This window comes from Mustelus asterias, chromosome 7 (assembly GCF_964213995.1).
Source record: "Mustelus asterias chromosome 7, sMusAst1.hap1.1, whole genome shotgun sequence".
NCBI classification, from domain to species: Eukaryota; Metazoa; Chordata; class Chondrichthyes; order Carcharhiniformes; family Triakidae; genus Mustelus; species Mustelus asterias.
Genome location: NC_135807.1, coordinates 120,021,476 through 120,040,626, shown reverse-complemented (window position 1 = coordinate 120,040,626; position 19,151 = coordinate 120,021,476). Strand labels below are relative to the sequence as shown.

At 44.8% G+C, this 19,151-nt stretch overlaps 1 protein-coding gene across 3 annotated transcripts in view; it reads right to left on the bottom strand.

Moving 5' to 3' along the window:
- The window catches only part of cd226 (CD226 molecule), a 55,695-nt gene that overhangs the window by 22,279 nt on the left and 14,265 nt on the right, over window positions 1-19,151 (bottom strand). For all 3 annotated transcript variants that reach the window (XM_078216709.1, XM_078216710.1, XM_078216711.1), the window contains exons 2-3: window positions 9,558-9,890; window positions 1,139-1,489 (exon numbers count right to left, since the gene is read on the bottom strand). In XM_078216709.1, the coding sequence (XP_078072835.1) occupies window positions 1,139-1,489; window positions 9,558-9,890 (684 nt within the window). The remainder of the gene's footprint in view (window positions 1-1,138; window positions 1,490-9,557; window positions 9,891-19,151) is intronic.

Below are 19,151 nucleotides of genomic sequence, written 5' to 3'. Positions count from 1 at the left end.
CCTCCTGCTCCTCACCTTGAACCTATGTCCCCTCATGACTGACCCTTCAACTAAGGGGAAGAAGCTGCTCCCTATCCACTCTGTCCATGCCCCTCATAATCTTGTACACCTCGATCAAGTCGCCCCTCAGTCTTCTCTGCTCCAACAAAAACAACCCAAGCCTATCCATCCTCTCTTCATAACTTAAATGTTCCATCCCAGACAGCATCCTGGTGAATCTCCTCTGCGCCCCCTCCAGTGCAATCACATCCAGTACTGAAAAAGAATTCCGGAGGACATTGTAATTTTTTTTATAGATATGAAAGGAAGGTTGAAATTAAATTTAACTGTAATTGGTGCCACGGTGAAAATCAAGATGGTGCATCCAGGGGAAGAGGGAAACTGGAGAGTGGTTGACCTTTGTCACTCATACGTGCCTCCAAGAGGTTGATTACAAATTTTAAAATGTCTGGGGACCACGTATCTTATCATCCTCGCGCACACTCTGTGGCATGGAGGCCAAAGGAGAAGCAGGGGAAAAATAACGGCAAACTTAATAAGCCTGCAATTTCGAAAGGCACTGAACAATCTACACTTGCACTGTACCACCTGAGAGAAAGTTCCACAAAATCTTTCCCTGACCACCAAAGGTAATATAGCAAAAATTCAGACTATCCATTCACTCTCACGTCATTGCCAATCAGCACTTGCTGGTGCCAACATCATAGGGACATTAATGCCCATGGAGTATATCATTCTCTTAGTCTATGCTTACCCTTTAACCTTCAATCAACTTCTACTTATCCACGAATGCATGGGAGGGGGAAAAAAAACCGTCTAACGTCTCTCATCTCACTTGGGGCATTTTAATTTTATCCTTCTTCCTCTGGTTTCGAATTCGCAGTCGAGGTTAAATGACGAGCTTGTATCTCCATGCCTCTCAGCATTTAAAAATAATCTGGATCACACCGTTCATCTTTCCTCTACTGAAAACAGGTTCAATTCTACAGGGATCGTCGGTGAATTAGAGCCAGAAACCACAATTATATTCTGGGATCATCCTTGCCATCGAGGAGTTGGAGGAAAGAGTTGGGGGAAAGAAGCAATTACAAAATAGGATAAAAATAGAGGCAATTATATTAGCACATAACTCGCTCACCTCCTTCCACGCTAACATCAAAGAGTTTGGTCCATTTTCCATTACTCGTGACAACATGACAGGAATACATTCCCACGTCGTTTGTTGTCACATTCTGTATGGTCAGACTGATGTTTTGATGGGGCATGTAGTCAGTTTGGATCCTCCTTCTGTAGTCATAGCCGATGAATGATTGTGACTGTGTGAAGTTAGCTATCATGCTTATTTCTTCTTCTGTCACCCGTTGCCACGTCAGCTGTACAACTTTGTCCCCATCCAGATACCCGCAGGATAAGGTCATGCTGTTGTCTGGTACAAGTAGCACTTGAGTGTCTGCTGCCTGACCTTTGGCAAACTTTGCTTTAAAGGTATCTAAAGAAAGCACAACATAATTTAGTGACAGTGTTGGAAGGTTAAAATGCCCAGTACAGTGTCACCACTGCAATTGCACTGAAATAAGTTTACATGGAGAGTTTTCATTCCCAATGTTGAAGCGCACTTAGACGTAAGAGTGCTTTAAGATATAGATTAGTTAATGATTACTTCTCCAGTTGATAATTTTATTTATTAGTGTCACAAGTAAGCTTGCATTAACACTGCAATGAAATTACTGTGAAAATCCCCTGGCCGCCAGCCTCTGGCGCCTGTTCGGGTACACTGAGGGAGAATTTAGCACAGCCAATGCATCTAACCAGCATGCTTAGATATAAGAGTGCTTTAAGATATAGATAGATTATTTAAAGCTTACTTCGCCAGTTGATTATCTTATTTATTAGTGTCACAAGTAGGCTTACATTTATACTGCAATGAAAGTACTTTGAAAATCTCCTTGTCGCTACATTCCGGCTCCTGTTTGGGTACACGGAGAGAGAATTTAGCATGGCCAATGTACCTAATCAGCACATCCTTCAGAGGAAACTGGAGCACCCAGAAGAAACCCACGCAGACACGAGGAGAACATGCAGACTCCGCACAGGCAATGATCCAAGCCGGGAATCGAACCCAGGTCCTTGGTGCTGTGGAGTAGCAGTGCTAACCACTGTGCCACCGTGCTGCCCCAAATGTCCTTATTCCCCTCGTGAACTGTTAACGTGCTCAGGTCAGCTGGTGTATTTTAACTTGTTTAAAAAGGAACAGATTGGTATCTGTGCCACAATATTACAGACAGATATTCATGTTAATGGGCAGTGCTAGGAACTGGATACAGATGAGACCGAAACCTCTGGTTCCAACTTATGTGATGTTTTAATTCTTTACAAATTGTCTACAAAATCTATTTCATCATAGAATCATTGAATCCCTACAGTGCAGAAGGAGGCCATTCGGCCCATTGGGTACGAACAATCCTACCGAGGTCCTATATCTGTAACCCATGTATTTACCCTGCGAGTCCCTTGACATTACGAGACAATTTAGCATGGCCAATCCACTTAACCCGCACATCTTTGGACAGTGGGAGGAAACGGGAGCACCCTGAGGAAACCGGAGCACCCTGAGGAAACCCATGTGGACACAGGGAGAACAGTAACACAAGGCCAGAATCAAATCTGCATCCGTGGTATGGTGAGACTGCAGTGCTAACCACAGTATCACCATGCCGCCCCCATTTCATGCAACGCCTGTACAGCGAAATGCCTTAATCTGTGAGGATATGGTTTAAGTGCTAGAGAACACTTGAGAAGAGGAACTAGCTTGAAAATAAATGAGACAAACTCAAACTGAATACCCACTGATGGTGCACAGCCCAGGCAGTTTTGTTTATATTCATTCATGGATCATGTATGTCACTGGATGGCCAGCATTTATTGTCCATCCCTACTTGAGAGTCAACCACATTGCTGTGGTTCTGGAGTCAGATGTAGGCCAGACCAGGTAAGGATGGCAGATTTCCTTCCCTAAAGGACATTAGTGACCCAGATGGGTTTTTCTGACAATCGACAATGGTTTCATGGTCATCAGTAGATTCTTAATTCCAGATTTTTTAAAATTGAATTCAAATTCCATCATCTGCCGTGAGGGGATTTGAACCCAGGTGCCCGGAACATTAGCTGAGTTTCTGGATTAATAGTCCAATGATAATACCACTAGGCCATCGTCTCTCCTTGAATGAGGTAAAAAAGGAGAGAGAGAGAGCTGTGGTTTTGGTGAACAATTTTCAATGCTCCAATAATGTACAAATGTACACTAAAGAGTAGCTTATGTGATATTTCTGATATAGCAGAGGACAAATCAAATAACTATATATCAGGTAATCTAATGCTAATCGTCTAACTGTTAGAAACCGTAGTGATACCATGAAACGGGAAAAACGTATAACACCAAGCCAGAAGAGATTTTGGCAGTATAACACTGCTGTCTCTGGAATTGAGTGATAAATAGTTTATTATATTCTGCACCTAAAACCAGGAGAAGGTGAAAGAAATGAAAATGGATGGCGAATACACTTCGGAGTCTAATGGACTGAGCTTTACACGGCTGAAGAGAATCAATAATATACTGGAGAGATAAACAACCCAAATGTGTATTGAAAATGACAATAGGATAATCATATGTATTGATCTCTGTTGAGTCCAGCATACCAATTACAGATCGAAAAGCGTGTTGTATTTTCATTATTGCAGGCAAAATGAAATGCTCAAAAGCCAGCCTGATACAACCCGATAGATTCATTAAGTGTTCAAACTCTATTTATAAATAAAACAATGGAACTTAACTAGCTGCCAAGAACGTGTTATCTCACAATGATTCATGTCTAATGCGCAAACAGGAACTGGTCTTCTCGGCAACTTGACTGTGGAGGTCATTGTAGCTTCTTTCCTGCCAATACCCAGTTTTCATGCTTACTCATTTTGTAATTTGGGTTCATTTGAATTGAACTCTGATGAACTCTCATTTATTTTTCATCTCCTGTTCCCAAGGGTGTTGAGGCTGATTACTATACAGCAAAGGGCACATAGCACAAATGAGACAAGGAGTCTGCTGACCTGTATAACACAGCGCCATATCATTAAATATATTAACAATGCAATCATTAAATACATATATACTTCATGGCCACTTGCATATTCAATCATCTCAGAGACATTCCCTGAGTTGAGTCATACAATTTCAAATACTGAAGCAATACTGAAGAAAATCCCGAAATATATTAAGTGTATTGGAGAGGTGAACAAGGAGATTAGGAGGTTTAAAGGGACTATAAATAAAGATGAGAAGGTGTCATAAATGGAAATGGAGAACAATTTTTTGAAAGTGAATATGAAGGTGGCAGCACTCAGAGAAAAAACTGGGGATGGTTTTTCAGAAACTTTACAAACAATAGCGCTGATGCACTATCAATCAAGCAAAGACTAGTTTGTATGCAAGAACAAATAGGCTTTTATTCGCAAAAGACTTGGAGCACACCCATGCTGATGAACTGGTCCGGCGACTGAGGCAGGGGGGTTGGGAGCAGTCACCTTTATACATGGACCGGGGGGGAGGAGTCTCAGGCAGGGCTGGCAGGGGCATGCCCAGGCATGTCACACACACAGGCAATAAGCTCAACAGTGGTTTACCACATTCACCCCCTGCTTTTAAAAAAGAGTCCAGCGGGGGAGGTGGGTGGAACGATATTTACAGAATTACAATTTTACAAATTCAGTCTCTCTGGGGGCTTGATCTGCCGCTGCGACCGCCGTAGTGCCGGTTGTGGTGTCGGTTCCGGTGGCCGCGGTGTTGGTTCAGGCTCCAGGCCGTAGTCGCTCGAGTCATCTGTAGTCCCTTCCAATTGTTGGGTGCGTGGTGGCGGCTCCTGGGGCTCAGGCATGCTGTATACGGGGGTTGGGGGTGTGGGATTGTGGGTCGTCATGGTCGCTGGGGCACCTGTGGGTGCCAGGTCTCGAATGGAGACCGTGTTCTCCCGCTCGTTTGCTTCACTGGCAGTACTGAAAGGGCGTAGCGACTCACTGTGTTAGGGTGAATAAAGCTCTCCATACTCCCACAGTCAGATAAACAGTTTGTAGTGCGACCGTATACCTCGATGTCCATCATGGACCTGGCGAGTTGGTGAGGCCTGGATTGGTCCAGCGTAACCGAAGCTACCGTTGGATTTTGCGACGCAGCTGACAGCCTCCAAGATGGCGGCCCGCACGGCTCACATGCGGCTACCGGCGCCCAAGATGGCGGCCCCCGTGGGTCGCACGCGGCGCTACTGGGCTTGGAGGTCGACTTCGCCCTGCATTCCTTCGCGTAATGGCCCTTCTTTCCACACCCGGAGCAGATCGCATCCTTCGCCGGGCAGCGTTGTCTGGGGTGCTTCCCCAGGCCGCAGAAGTAGCACTTCAGGCCTCCAGAGACTGCCACAGCGGTCGGGTCATTGGTGAGACGTGGCGTAGGCTTGCGGCCCTCCCGAGTACAGAGGTGGCGGCGACTGCGGCATCCACGATGCGCCCCCGTTGTCGGGGGTGTAGGCCTTAAGATTACGGAAGGCCACCTCTAACGATTCCCAAGCACTACAGTCTTTTGTAGATCCAGCCCACCCTGTTCCAGCAGTCGTTGTCGGATATAGTTTGACCTGATACCCGTGACATAGGCATCTCTGATTAAGTCCTCAGTGTTTTGGGCGCATGTTACGGCCTTGCAGTTGCAGGCCCTGCCAAGTGCTCGCAACGCACGCAGGAATTGGTCGCCCGATTCTCCTGGCTGTTGTCTGCGAGTAGCCAGAAGATGTCTGGCGTCGATTACATTAGTCTGTTTGTTGTACTGGCCTTTTAAAAGTTCGATCGCATCCTCGTAAGTTTCAGCATCTCTAATCATCGAGAATACTTGATCGCTTACCCGGGCGTGGAGCACGTGTAGCTTGTCAGTTTCGGTCCAGACGACGGAGGCAGAGGCGGTGAGGAAAGTTTCAAAACATCGCAGCCAGTGATCGAAGCTGTTAGAGGCCCCTACAGCTTGAGGATCCAATTCTAATCTATCGGGTTTTAGTATCTGCTCCATCCCAAAACTTTTTGCTAATAAAATTGATGCACTATCAATCAAGCAAAGACTAGTTTGTATGCAAGAACAAATAGGCTTTTATTCGCAAAAGACTTGGAGCACACCCATGCTGATGAACTGGTCCGGCGACTGAAGGGGGTTGGGAGCAGTCACCTTTATACCTGGACCGGGGTGGGGAGGAGTCTCAGGCAGGGCCGGCAGGGGCATGCCCAGGCATGTCACATACACACCCAGGCAATAAGCTTAACAGTGGTTTACCACAAGCGCTAGTGAAAATGTCGGTGTATAAGAGGAGGCTAGGTGACAATTGTTAGAGAAAATTGTAGAAGAGCAACTAGCTCTCAAGTAAATGAGCTAAACCCAAACTGAATAACCCCCGATGGTGCACAGCCCAGGTAGTTGAATGAAGTCGAAGGGGAGAGAGAGCAGTGGCTCCATCAAAACTTTTCAATACTCCAGAGTGGCACAGTGGTTAGCATTGCTGCCTCACAGTGCCAGGGACCTGGGTTCGATTCCGACCTTGGGTGACTGTCTGTGTGGAGTTTGCACATTCTCCCCGTGTCTGCGTGGGTTTCCTCCGGGTGCTCCGGTTTCCTCCCACATTCTGAAAGACGTGCTGGTTCGGTGCATTGACCCGAACAGGCACTGGATTGTAGCGACTAGGGGAATTTCACAGTAACTTCATTGCAGTGATACTTTACTTTTGGCAGGGTAAATACGTGGTGTTACGGGGATAGGGCCTGGGTGGGATTGTTGTTGGTGCAGGCTCGATGGGCCAGATAGCCTCCTTCTGCACTGTAGGGATTCTGTAATTCTAATCTATAATTATGGAAATGACAGTATCTTAAGAGATATTTCTGGTTCAGCAGTGGATAAACCAAACAATTATAGATCAGTTAATCTAATGCTAATGGTCTAACTGTTAGAATCCATAATTTGAAACAAAGTGATTAAGCGTTTAGAAACACATGAACTAATGAAAGATGTGGATTTATTAAACTCAAGTCATATTTGTCAAATGTAATAGATGCTTTGAAGAGGTGAATGATTGGACAGAGAGAGGATACAATAGATGTTGTATCAATTTTCATATGAATATGATAAGTTGTCCCTGAAGAAATTTGATACAAGTAAAAATTGATAAGAGATTGGCAAATAAACAAGAAAAAAACAGTTACGGTAAATGGATCTTGCATGAATTGGAGGAGGATTGGAAGTGACATGATCAGGAGGCAATAACGATTCCATAACTGTTCTTAATTTATAGATAATTTGTATTCTAGTATAGGTAGCACAATTAACATTTACTGATTACATGAAAATATTTGCTTTGATAAACATTGAGGACTGTGAAAGGCTTTGGGCAAATAGATACCAGCTAAAGGTATGAGCGGGTCGGTGGATGATTCAATTTAACGTGGATACGTGAGGATAGGAAAAACAAGAAATGAGTACATACTCTGCTAAAAATAAGTTTAAGTTCATTTATTAGTGTCACAAGTAGGCTTACATTAACACCGCAATGAAGTTACTGTGAAAATCCCCTAGTCGCTACACTCCAATGCCACACTAGGGGAGAATTTAGCATGGCTGGTACACCTAACCAACATGTCTTTCGGACTGTGGCAGGAAACTGGAACACCCGGAGGAAACCCATGCAGAATCTGCACAGTCACCCAAGGCTGGATCTGAACCTGGGTCCCTGCTGCTGTGAGGCAGCAGTGCTAACCACTGTACAACCGATCTTTAGGGGTTCCCAAAGGCTTATGCAGCTAGATAAAAACTATAAAAATTCCCAATCCTATTTTCAGGCTTGTCTATATGAGAGTGGATCACAAGAGTACAGATGTAATGATAAAGTTGTACAAGACATTGGGAGGGTCACAGTTCGAATGCAGTGCACCGTTTATCCTAGGAAAGATATTAAAGTGACAGAGTGTACATTGTAGATTCATCAGAATGATAACCGGATGGGAAACTATGGAAATGAGATTGGAGCTGGGTGGGCGGCACGGTGGCACAGTGGTTAGCTGGCTCATAGCTCCAGGGACCCGGTTCAATTCTCAGCTTGGGTCACTGTGTGGAGTTGGCACATTCTCCCTGTGTCTGTGTGGGTTCCCTCCGGGTGCTCCGGTTTCCTTCCACAGTCCAAAGATGTGCGGGTTAGGTGCATTGGCCAGGTTAAATTCTCCCTCAGTTTCCCCGAACAGGAGACTGGGGGATTTTCACGGTAACTTCATCACAGTGACTAATAAACAGTGACTAATAAATAAACTTTAACCATTTCCACAGGAAGGCTAAGATGAGACGAAGTAGAGTTTCTTTTTAAATCATAGGCGGAATCTTACCAAAAAATGGGAGATTGGGATGCCCTCTTTAAAGGCATTGGACACCTTCTTACCTTCCCCACCCTCTGCCCTCCCTCTGCTGCCCCGCCTGACCTCCCTCCACCACCCCCCCCCACCCCCACCCGCAAACAGTCAATGCTGGCATCAACCCCCTGTGCCAGGTCAAGACCCTTTCCCCCAGGGGGTACGCTCACATTTATGCCACTGGGGGATCTCCACGACAGGTTTGCGTCTGGGTGAATCTGTTGTAAACCACACTCATGTGACATCAAGTCGGTGATGTTTGAAAACATGGATTATGCGGCCATGGGCTGGGGGGTTTAATTATATTGAAATATATAAATATATTGTAATCAGTTTCATGCCCATTATGTCGGTGAGAACGTGAGAAGTTGGGAGTCGGTGAGAAGAGATCATGGATTTAATATTATTACTCAGAGCTGAAGGAGGGAAGTTTGGAAAAAAATCTTAAACTGAAGGTTTTTGGAGCATAGAATATTTTGCCAAAGACAATGGAAGAAGCAGTGACCATCGCAAATTTTGAGGGATAAGTGGGGATGTGATGGTCTAGTGGTATTATCGCTAGTCTATTGGTCCAGAAACTCAGCTAATGCTCTGGGCATCCAGGTTCAAATCCCACCATGGCAGGTGGTGGAATTTGAATTCAATAAAAAAATCTGGAATTAAGAATCTACTGATGACCATGAAACCATTGTCGGAAAAACCCATCTGGTTCACAGTAACTTCACTGTAGTGTTAATGTAAGCCTACTTGTGACCAATAAGTAAAGCTTTAACTTTAATGTCCTTTAGGGAAGGAAATCTGCTGTCCTTACCTGGTCTGGCCCACATGTGATTCCAGAGCCACAGCAATGTGGTTGACTCTCAACTAGCCTCCAAGGGCAACGAGGGATGGGCAATAAATGCTGGCCAACCACCAACACCCATGTCCCATGAACGAATTAAAAAAACATATTTGAAGCAGTTGAAGATATAGGATAAAGGAAGAGGGCTGGGCAATTGAATTTAGTTTGGGATTACTTGAACAAAGAATTGGCACAGACATGTGTTCCCATCAATTGGTCAGTGCTATAGTTTGAAGCAATCACTCACCTGGATTTATTACTGCAAATTGTTTCAGCAACACCCCCTCAAGAAAAGTGTTAATGGAACATTGATAACTGCCTTCCTCTGCAGCTGTTGCCCTCAACTGTATATCTCCACTAATGGATGTTGAGAGAAATGTCACACTTTGATTGTACAGAGGGAAAATGTGCTCTCCTCGTGAGGGGTTATACACAGCAATTTTGTGCTTAACACCTTCAATGTTCTTCACCCAGGACAACTGGATCATTTTGCTCATCTGTGGATAGGCGCATTTCAGCACCACTACATCCTGGCGTTTCATCGTAGAGTCCACATTCTGGTACTCCTCACAAGCCACATCTGAAACATCAAGATTTTACAAGTTTACTGCAGGAAGGCTTCAAAGCACAATATTCATAAGACATGCTCCATCATCGAGTAGCACCAGGTCACATACATCATGAGAAATAGAGGCAGAGTTATGGTTTTGACTTGTTTCCAAGATGGAGCTTCATGGGAACACAGAAATATAGGAATTTCCAGACTAAAGCAGGCAAAGTGGACTCCTTCTCATTGACTTTGTTAATGGTTAGTAGATTATGTTGCTAAAGATACACAGGTTATGGGCATTGTTTTACTAAGGACTGAAAATGCATAAGGAGAATCTTGTTCGACCCAATTATCTGTCCCAATTCTACAGGTATGTGATGCACAGGGTGTCGGATATTCATTCTGAAAATCCCGCTAAAAAAAATCTGTGGGAGTTACTCCAGTTTTCACGCAAATTCAGCACCTAGAATGTTTTTGGGGAGAATTGCCCTCGTGATGTCTGTTAGTATACTTGAAGTTTTCAGTGACTGGTGGGTGCCACAAAAATCAATCCTCAACCCCAGAAATGACATTTTAATTTAACTTGCTAAGTTTCCATTAAAGCTTTATCTTTTTGTTTCAATGGCCCCTTACAGGGCTGTTAATTTGTTCATTAGCTGAGCTATTATTTATTTTTCTTGGTACTCAAAACAGTAAGAAGAGATTCAGCTGAGTCACTGAGTTAATAGTTAGAAGGCAGAGATTTGTAATTTTGAGTTCTGTGAATAAACTTATTATCAGGGAAGATCTGTATCCTATTCCATGCTTCACCATCAGCCTTGGATCCACTCAACATACTTTCCACTATCTTGTTAGTCATGATACAATGATAATCATCACAATCAACCTTTATTAAATTGACCCAGAAGTAGCAGAAGCAAAACCTCACATGGAGAGTTTTGGTAACCTAGGGTGATATTTTATCACCACAAGAGGCGTGTCATTTCTACAGGTGAAGCCAGAAGTGGTTTGGACTTCCGCTCTCATGATAGACTTATGTTTAAAGTTTAAGTATTAGAGTCACAAATAGGCTTGCACTAACACTGCACTGAAGTCACTGTGAAAATCCCCCAGTCGCCACACTCCGGCGCCTGTTTGGGTACACTGAGGGAGAATTTAGCATGGTCAATGCACCTAACCAGCACGTCTTTCATACTGTGGGAGGAAACCGGAGCACCCGGAGGAAACCCACAGACACAGCGAGAATGTGCAAACTCCAGACAGACAGTGACCCAGGCCAGGAATCAAACCCAGGCCCTTGGCGCTGTGAGGCAACAGTGCTGACCACTGTGCCACCGTGCCATTTCAGATGTACAGATCATTGGTGAGGCCACATCTGGATTTCTGTGTAAGGTCTCCTTATTTAAGAAAGAATGTAAAAATATTGGAAGAAGTTCACAAAAGCTTTATCAGACTAGCACCTGGAAGGGGCTGATTGTCTTTTGAGGAAAGGTTAGACAGGTGAAACTTGTATAGTCTGAAATAATTGATTTGAATGAAACATATGACACTGAAACATCCTGGGGGGACTTTGACAGGATGGATGTGGAAGAGATGATCCCTCTTGTGGGAATATTTAGAACAATAGGCACTGTTTGTGTTAAATCCTGTTGTACTGAGGTTCCTCCTCAATAACTACTCCACAGTCAGGCCTCAGGGACCACAGCTCTTTATTCAGTTTATCCGCTCCACACTCCAAATGTTGACTGCCCACTCTGGGCAGGTCCCAACAGCTCACCCCACACCCAAGGTCACGTGATCCATTCCCTTAAAGGGGCTATTCCCCACCACACACAACAATTTGGAAATAAAGGGTCTACCATTTAGGACCACGGTGAGGAGGACGTTTTTTCTCTCAGAGAGTCGTGAGTCTTTGGAACTCTTTTCCTCAACAGGCGGTGAAAACAAAGTCTTGTGGGAGAATCAGAGAATCAGAAAGCAGTGGCAAATAGATTTGCGATAAGCAATGGGGTGAATGGCTCTTGGTGCTGGAGGTAATGTAGAGTTGAGGATATTGAATGTTGGATGTAGGTCCAAGGGGGCATGTGGCCTACTCCTGCTCTGAATTCATACAGGTGTACGAGTGTTTTTATGCCCCAAATGATAGTTATTAAAATGTAAAGTGCAGCAGCAGACACAGAGGCATGTGCGATCACAGACTGGAGGAACATTTCAGAGGTGAAAGATGCTGTCAGCTGACAATGCAGCAGATATGAGTGGGCAAAGAGTCTTTTGAAAATACAAGGAGGCTGTGTATCACAGCCACAACCTCCCTGTCAAACTCCGTTTCCTCAGTAACCTTATTCAACAAATCATCACCCTCACCCCACCTCCATTACTCTCTATCTTATCAATTACTGTCATATACAACTGCCCACCACACCAAGGACATCAGGCTCTTCCCACTTCAGTTACTCATGCCCACCCTCTGCACTCTGTCCTCCCGCTTCTACTTCTCCGTGGCCCTGACCACACCACAGACGCCACCCGCCGTCTCCTCCCCCCACAACCTCCACAAGATTTCAATGCTTGGCCTGACTTCCCCTTGTTGGGCTCGAGCCCCCATGTGAGTTGCTGCTGACCTGCTCTCTCTCCTTATACTGCAGAGTTCAATGAGAAAAACTGCTGACCTCAAACACAATGGCACAAAGCTGCCTTGAAGTGAATGTGAACTGGGTACCATGAAGTAGCTCTTGAGTTCAAAAGGTTTTACTCTTATGAGTATTCATGGCGTGCTATTATATTGCAAGGAGGAATCTGCCATGGGACAGTATGAGTCTTGAACCGCCATTGCCAGTCTGCTGACTTAATCTCTGCATCTCAACCTGCCATTGGGAATCTAAAATTTCAGCTCCATTGAATTAGGTCTCTCCATCCACCACCTTCTCAAGGGCAACTAGGGATGGGCAATAAATGCTGGCCAGCCAGCGATGCCCATGTCCCACGAATGAATAAAAAAATATACTTTTTCTGTTCTTACAGGCCCAATGATAGTCAACCCTCAGAGGTTCAAAGTGATCGATTCCTACCAAGCATGCTAACATAGAAGCGGCATGGTGGCACAGTGGTTAGCACTGCTGTCTCACCGCACTAGGGACCCAGGTTCAGTTCTGGCCTTCGGCGACTGTGTGGAGTTTGCACTTTCTCCAGGTGCTCTGGTTTCCTTCCACAGTCCAAAAATGTTCAGGTTAGATTGATTGGTCATGCTAAATTGTCTTTTAATGTCCCTAGATGTGTAGATTGGGGGTAAACACGTGGGATTATAGGGTCTGGGTGGGATGCTCTTTTGGCGAGTCGGTGCAGACTCGATGGGCTGAATGGCTTCACTCTGCACTATAGGGATTCTATGTCATGTTTCGAATTATTGGTACAATATTTCCCAAATATCATTTTACAAGGAGAATCAATCTAATTTGCATTTGAATAATCAATACTGTCTGCTTCCATCATCTCCTGTAGGAGTTTATTTCAAATATTGAAAATTCACTCAATGAAATATTATTTCTGCGCATTAGTTTTGAATTTACTCCCTTCAGCTGTGAGCAGTGTCCTCTGCTTCCACTGCTCTGGACAAGGTGAAATAGTTTCTCATGTTCTACATTATCTAGTCAAGTAATTGTCAAAAAGATTTTATTTCTAGGCCACAGCTTTTGAGGTTTTGCAAGTAAAGCCAAAGTAATTGTATTTCTATGTTGCTTATCCCCGACTCATAGGGAAAGAAATCAAGTATCTTTTCATTTTGCACAGAATTACACATAGCCACCAGAGGAGAATTTAATTCCATCATCATGGCTAAACTCAAACTTGGAGTGTACTTGTTGAATAACAATGTGCTAACTCATTCTATCATCTAATTACCCCAGCTCCAAGTTCTTATTTAGAATCTTTTCTTATAATTACTTCTCAAGTTGTCCACAAGAAACAAGGACTATACAATGACCATCCTGGAAATCTCAGCAGGTCTGACAGCACCTGTGGAGAGAGGACAGAGACAACGTTTCATGTCAGGATGACCATTCATCAGAGCTGGGTCAGAAAGGATCATCCTGACTCAAAACTATCCACTCTCCACAGATGCTATCAGACCTGCTGAGATTTTCCAGCATTTTCTCTTTTTGGTCAGATTCCAGCATCCGCGGTATTTTGCTTTTATATTCAACAATATTAATCCTATTCTATGAACAATGACAACTGTTTTTTTTTCTCCCTCATTGCTTCATTCATATCAGCTATTTTTCCAAGTTTACAATACCATTTTATGCTCCGCCACCTCTTCCCCAACGTGTTTTGAGGCAGGGTGGGAGGGGCGTAAAATTGCTTTGACCGGATTCCCTTCAGGATCCCATCCACCCAGGCCCGGAGGTGATTTTATGATGGGGTGGGCAGGGCCTCAGACAGGAGCCCCACCCTGTGGTTAAGGACCATTTCCTGCCCAGCCTCAATTTTTAGGCTGGCAGATGCGATGACTGAGGGTGGAGAACTGAAAAAGTTTGCAGTTTAAGTTTTAAAGTTTATTTATTAGTGTCAGAAATAGGCTTACATTAACACTGTAATGAAGTTACTGTGAATATCCCCTAGTCGCCACACTCCGGTGCTTGTTCGGGTACACGAAGGGACAATTTAGCATGGCCAATGCCCTAACCAGCACGCCTTTCAGAATGTGGGAGGAAACTGGAACACCCGGAGGAAACCCACGCAGACTCCACACTGACAGTGAACCAAGGATGGAATTGAACCCAGGACCCTGGCGCTGTAAGGCAGCAGTGCGAACCACTGTGCCACCGCAACCTCAATCTCGGGCGGGAAGGTGGAGACATTTCGATCAAAAGGCCCCTTCAGACTAGGGGTTCCCTCACCCCAAGGGCCGAAGAGCTTTGGCCCTCCCTCCCCTCAGGAAATCCCCTAAACTTCCTGCCCTGAGAATCCTGGCACTTATCTGAAGTGCAGTCCTGGGACTTTGTCACAAGCAATGGCACTGCAGTACCTCTTCTGGCCACTGCAGTGCTGTGTCTGGAGGGGCTGGAGAGCTGTCAGCCTATCACATTGGCTGACGTCATACCAAGGGCAGACTCAAGGTTCAATTGAGTGTAAAATGGCTGTGGGCCTGTCAGAGTTGTTGGGATGCTCTCAGGCTGATGGGTGCTGAATGTTCACCATCCTGAAAATTCAGGCCATTATGACAATACATATTTTACACCAGGAGAGCCCATGGTTTCTAAATCCGAATAGCCTAAAGGGAGGGTGGGAGGGGAGGCCAAAAAAAAAGAAGCAGGACCACAGAGAAATAGCAGCTGACTGCAGCAAATGGGTAAATGTCACTTCCAATGACTGAGAGACAGAATCATAGAATCCCTACAATCCAGAAGGAGGCCACTTGGCCCATCAAGCCGAGAACAATCCCACCCAGATCCTATCCCCATAACCCAAGTATTTACCCTGCTAATCCCCCTGACACTAAGGGACAATTTAGCATGGCCAATCAACTTAACCCACACATCTTTGGAGTGTGCGTGGAAACCAGAGCACCCGGAGAAAACCCACAAGGAGAATGTACAGACTCCACGCAGTCACCCAAGGCTGGAATTGAACCTGGGTCCCTGGCGCTGTGAGGCAGCAGTGCTCAACACTACTTCAAACAAGACAGGAATTGTTTTTAAAAAAATTGTTTCAAAGAGATTCCTTTGAAATGTGGATTCCTGTGCAAAAAGTAATGTCCGTTCTTTATGTGGGTAGGCTAATTATTGTAATTGGTAAAAGAATATAGGACACACATTTATACAAATATAGGGCGGCACGGTAGCACAGTGGTTAGCACTGCTGCTTCACAGCTCCAGGGACCTGGGCTCGATTCCCGGCTTGGGTCACTGTCTGTGTGGAGTTTGCACATTGTCTGCGTGGGTTTCCTCCGGGTGCTCAGGTTTCCTCCCATAGTCCAAAGATGTGCGGGTTAGGTTGACTGGCCATGCTAAAATTGCCCCTTAGTGTCCTGGGATGCGTAGATTAGAGGGATTAGCGGGTGGGATATGGGGGTAGGGCCTGGGTGGGATTGTGGTCGGTGCAGACTCGATGGGCCGAATGGCCTCTTTCTGTACTGTAGGGTTTCTATGATTTTGAAGGATTTACTAAACTTCTCAAGCAACATTTGGAAGGCTTGAAAGTATACCCCAACATGTAAAAAAATAACTGAGCAATCTTGAACTCTTTGAGGAAGTGGATATAATAATTCTTGCTCACCAGTTAAGGGAAAAATAACATGTTTATTTACGGGTAAAGGCTAATCAGAGGCTTGCAGCCCTGTGCTTGCAGCCAGCTCCCGAGATGATTCTGAAACACAAACCTGAACTCACCAGGGATGATCCCACACCCTGTGTCCTGATTGACTCACCGGGTCATGTGACCCTTATTCCGCAGATTGAACCTTAAAGGGACAATCACCGATAAAACAAAAACAGTTGTATTTCACAATGACATGGCAGGCATATAACATCTGAGCTTCGATGTAGTTATAGAATCATGTAGCACAGATAGAGGCCATTCTGCCTCTCTTGCCAGCACCATTACTTCGAAACAACAATCCAATTAGTTCCATGACATCAGTCATGGACTCAACAAGAGCCAATGGGTGGGACTTTCTGGCTGCGTTCGCCCCAAAACCAGAAAATCCCGCGCGAGGTCAACAGACCTTTCCATGGTCCACCCCTCGCCTGCTGCGATTCCCATGGCAGGTGGAACGGGAAAATTCACCATAATAAGAATGCTGGAGAGGAAACCTTTATCGGATGACAATCGTTCCAGGCTAATGGGGGATGAGGCATGACGGAGGAGAGAGAAATGGGAGGTTGAAAAAGGGGAGATGAAGAAGCAGCCAAAAAGAGTCCCTGAAGGTGCTGGGAGTGTGTGGTAGCATAACAATATTAATCTGTTATTCAGTGGAGGGGACTCAAGGTCTAAGTGTGTACACTCCGAACACTATGAAGAGAATACAGCATGTGGTTAAAGAGAAACAATGAGATGACGTTGATTAAGTATCCTTGCAAAGTGCACTAAACCTATTGTCTAATCTACACAATCACAAAGGCATCTCAGGAGGTGAATCATAGAATCCCGACAGTACAGAAAGAGGCCATTCGGCCCATCGAGTCTGCACCGACCACAATCCCACCCAGGCCCTACCCCCATATCCCTACATATTTACCCACTAATCCCTCTAACCTACGCATCTCAGCACACTAAGGGCAACTTTTTTTTAGCATAGCCGATCAACCTATCCCACACATCTTTGGACTGTGGGAGAAACTGGAGCACCCGGAGGAAAGCCACGCAGACATGAGGAGAATGTGCAAACTCCACACAGACAGTGACCTAAGCCGGGAATCGAACCCAGGTCCCTGGAGCTATGAAGCAGCAGTGCTAACCACTGTGCTACCGTGCCGCCCACCGTGCCGTGCCATGCCGTAGGTGCTTCCTACTCCATCGCTTTGCAATGTTATCTTACTTCGTGACATTTTTATATTAAGTTATGGAGAAACAACTAAAAATATCCTAGCTTTGCCACTACATCTACATTTCACTGTTTACTCCCCCTTATACCCTCCCACAGGCAGTGGAGGAGCAGCTCAGTTTGAATATAAGAAAAAGAATGTTTTATCTAGCCCAATACATCCAACCCCCTCAATGGCCATGTATAATTTATTGTATTGAGGAGTCTTCCTCTAACTCTTGACATGAAAAGGGTCAGATGCCCAGAAAGGAACACGCTGCAGTATCAGTACTATAAATATTTATAATGATTCATTATATTATAATAATGCATATTGTTCACAAAAGGCAGGACAAATCCAACCCAAATCCAATCCAAGACCTCTCCATCAATCTGGTGTTAGTCATCAGCAAAGTGATGGAAGATGTCATCAATTGTGCAATCAAGTGGCACTTACACAGCAATAACCTTCCATAAGGACCACTCAGCTCCTGACCTCGTTACAGCCTTGGTCCAAACATGGACAACAGATCTGAATTCCAGAGATGATGCAAGAATGACTGCCGTTTGACACCAAGGCGGCATTTGACTGCATGTTGCATTAAGGAGTCCTAATAAAATTGAAGTCAATGGAAATCCGGGGAAAATTCTACACTATTTGGAGTTATTCCTGTCACAAAGGAAGATAATCGTGGTGTTGGAAGTCAATATCTCAGCCTCAGATCATCACTGCATAAGGAGTTGCTCAAAGTGGTGTTCTCGGCTCAACCATCTTCAGCTACTTCATCAATGACCTTCCCTCCAGCATGAGGAGTAGTGAGGATGTTTGCTGAGGATTACATTGTTCAGTGCCATTTATAGCTCCTCAGATAATGAAACACTCCATGCCCACTTACAGCAAGACTTGGACAACATTCAGTCTTGGGTAATATTCATAAGTAACATTCATATGGCACAAAGCAATGACCATATTCAGCAAGAGAGAATTTAACTCCTTCACTTGGCAGTCAATGGCATTACCATTGCCAAATCCTTCATCAACATCCTTGAGGGGGTCATTATTGAGCAGAAACTTAACTGAGCCTATTGGCCAGGGGCTAAAAGGGGCAGTTAAAGTCTGCAAAGACTGCTCGAACTGGAATAACCTGAAACTTGAAACTGGTTTGAACTGGTTAAGCTTACATAGTTCTGTAAAAAAATGCAAAGGAAATCTTGTCAGGCATCAACCCTTATTCAGCCAGAGAGCAATGAGGTAATCCCATCTATGACCTTGGGTTGGGGCCATTGAGGGAAAGGCACGAAATAGGGAAGCAAGTTTAGACCAACAAAGAAGAGGCAGCACATCTGGAAAAAAGATAAGCAGCAGGGTAAAAATGGAAATTCCTCAACAAGCAGCAGGGAAACTCCAGAGATTAACAATGCAGAAGAAGACGCTGCATCGGGGATGTGGAGACGGTATCCAGAGGGAGCACAAAGGCCTGGCCAGCATCAGCTCTCCTTATCGGGTATTATCTTTTACATTCTGTGATTACTCAGTAGGTGTCATGGAAACCTAGTGGATGTGCATTTAGACTGCATAGTTTTGATACAAATTGTATACTTATTTTCTAACCAGACGTATGATTTATATGCATACTGTCTAACAACGATAATAAAGTGGATTGCTAATAGAAACAGACCTGTCTCCCCTCCTCTTTCCACCAACCTGATAATACTTGCCGGTAAGTAACGGTCAACAGCCCTTACTCTGGCTACAAGCGCAGATCAGAGTC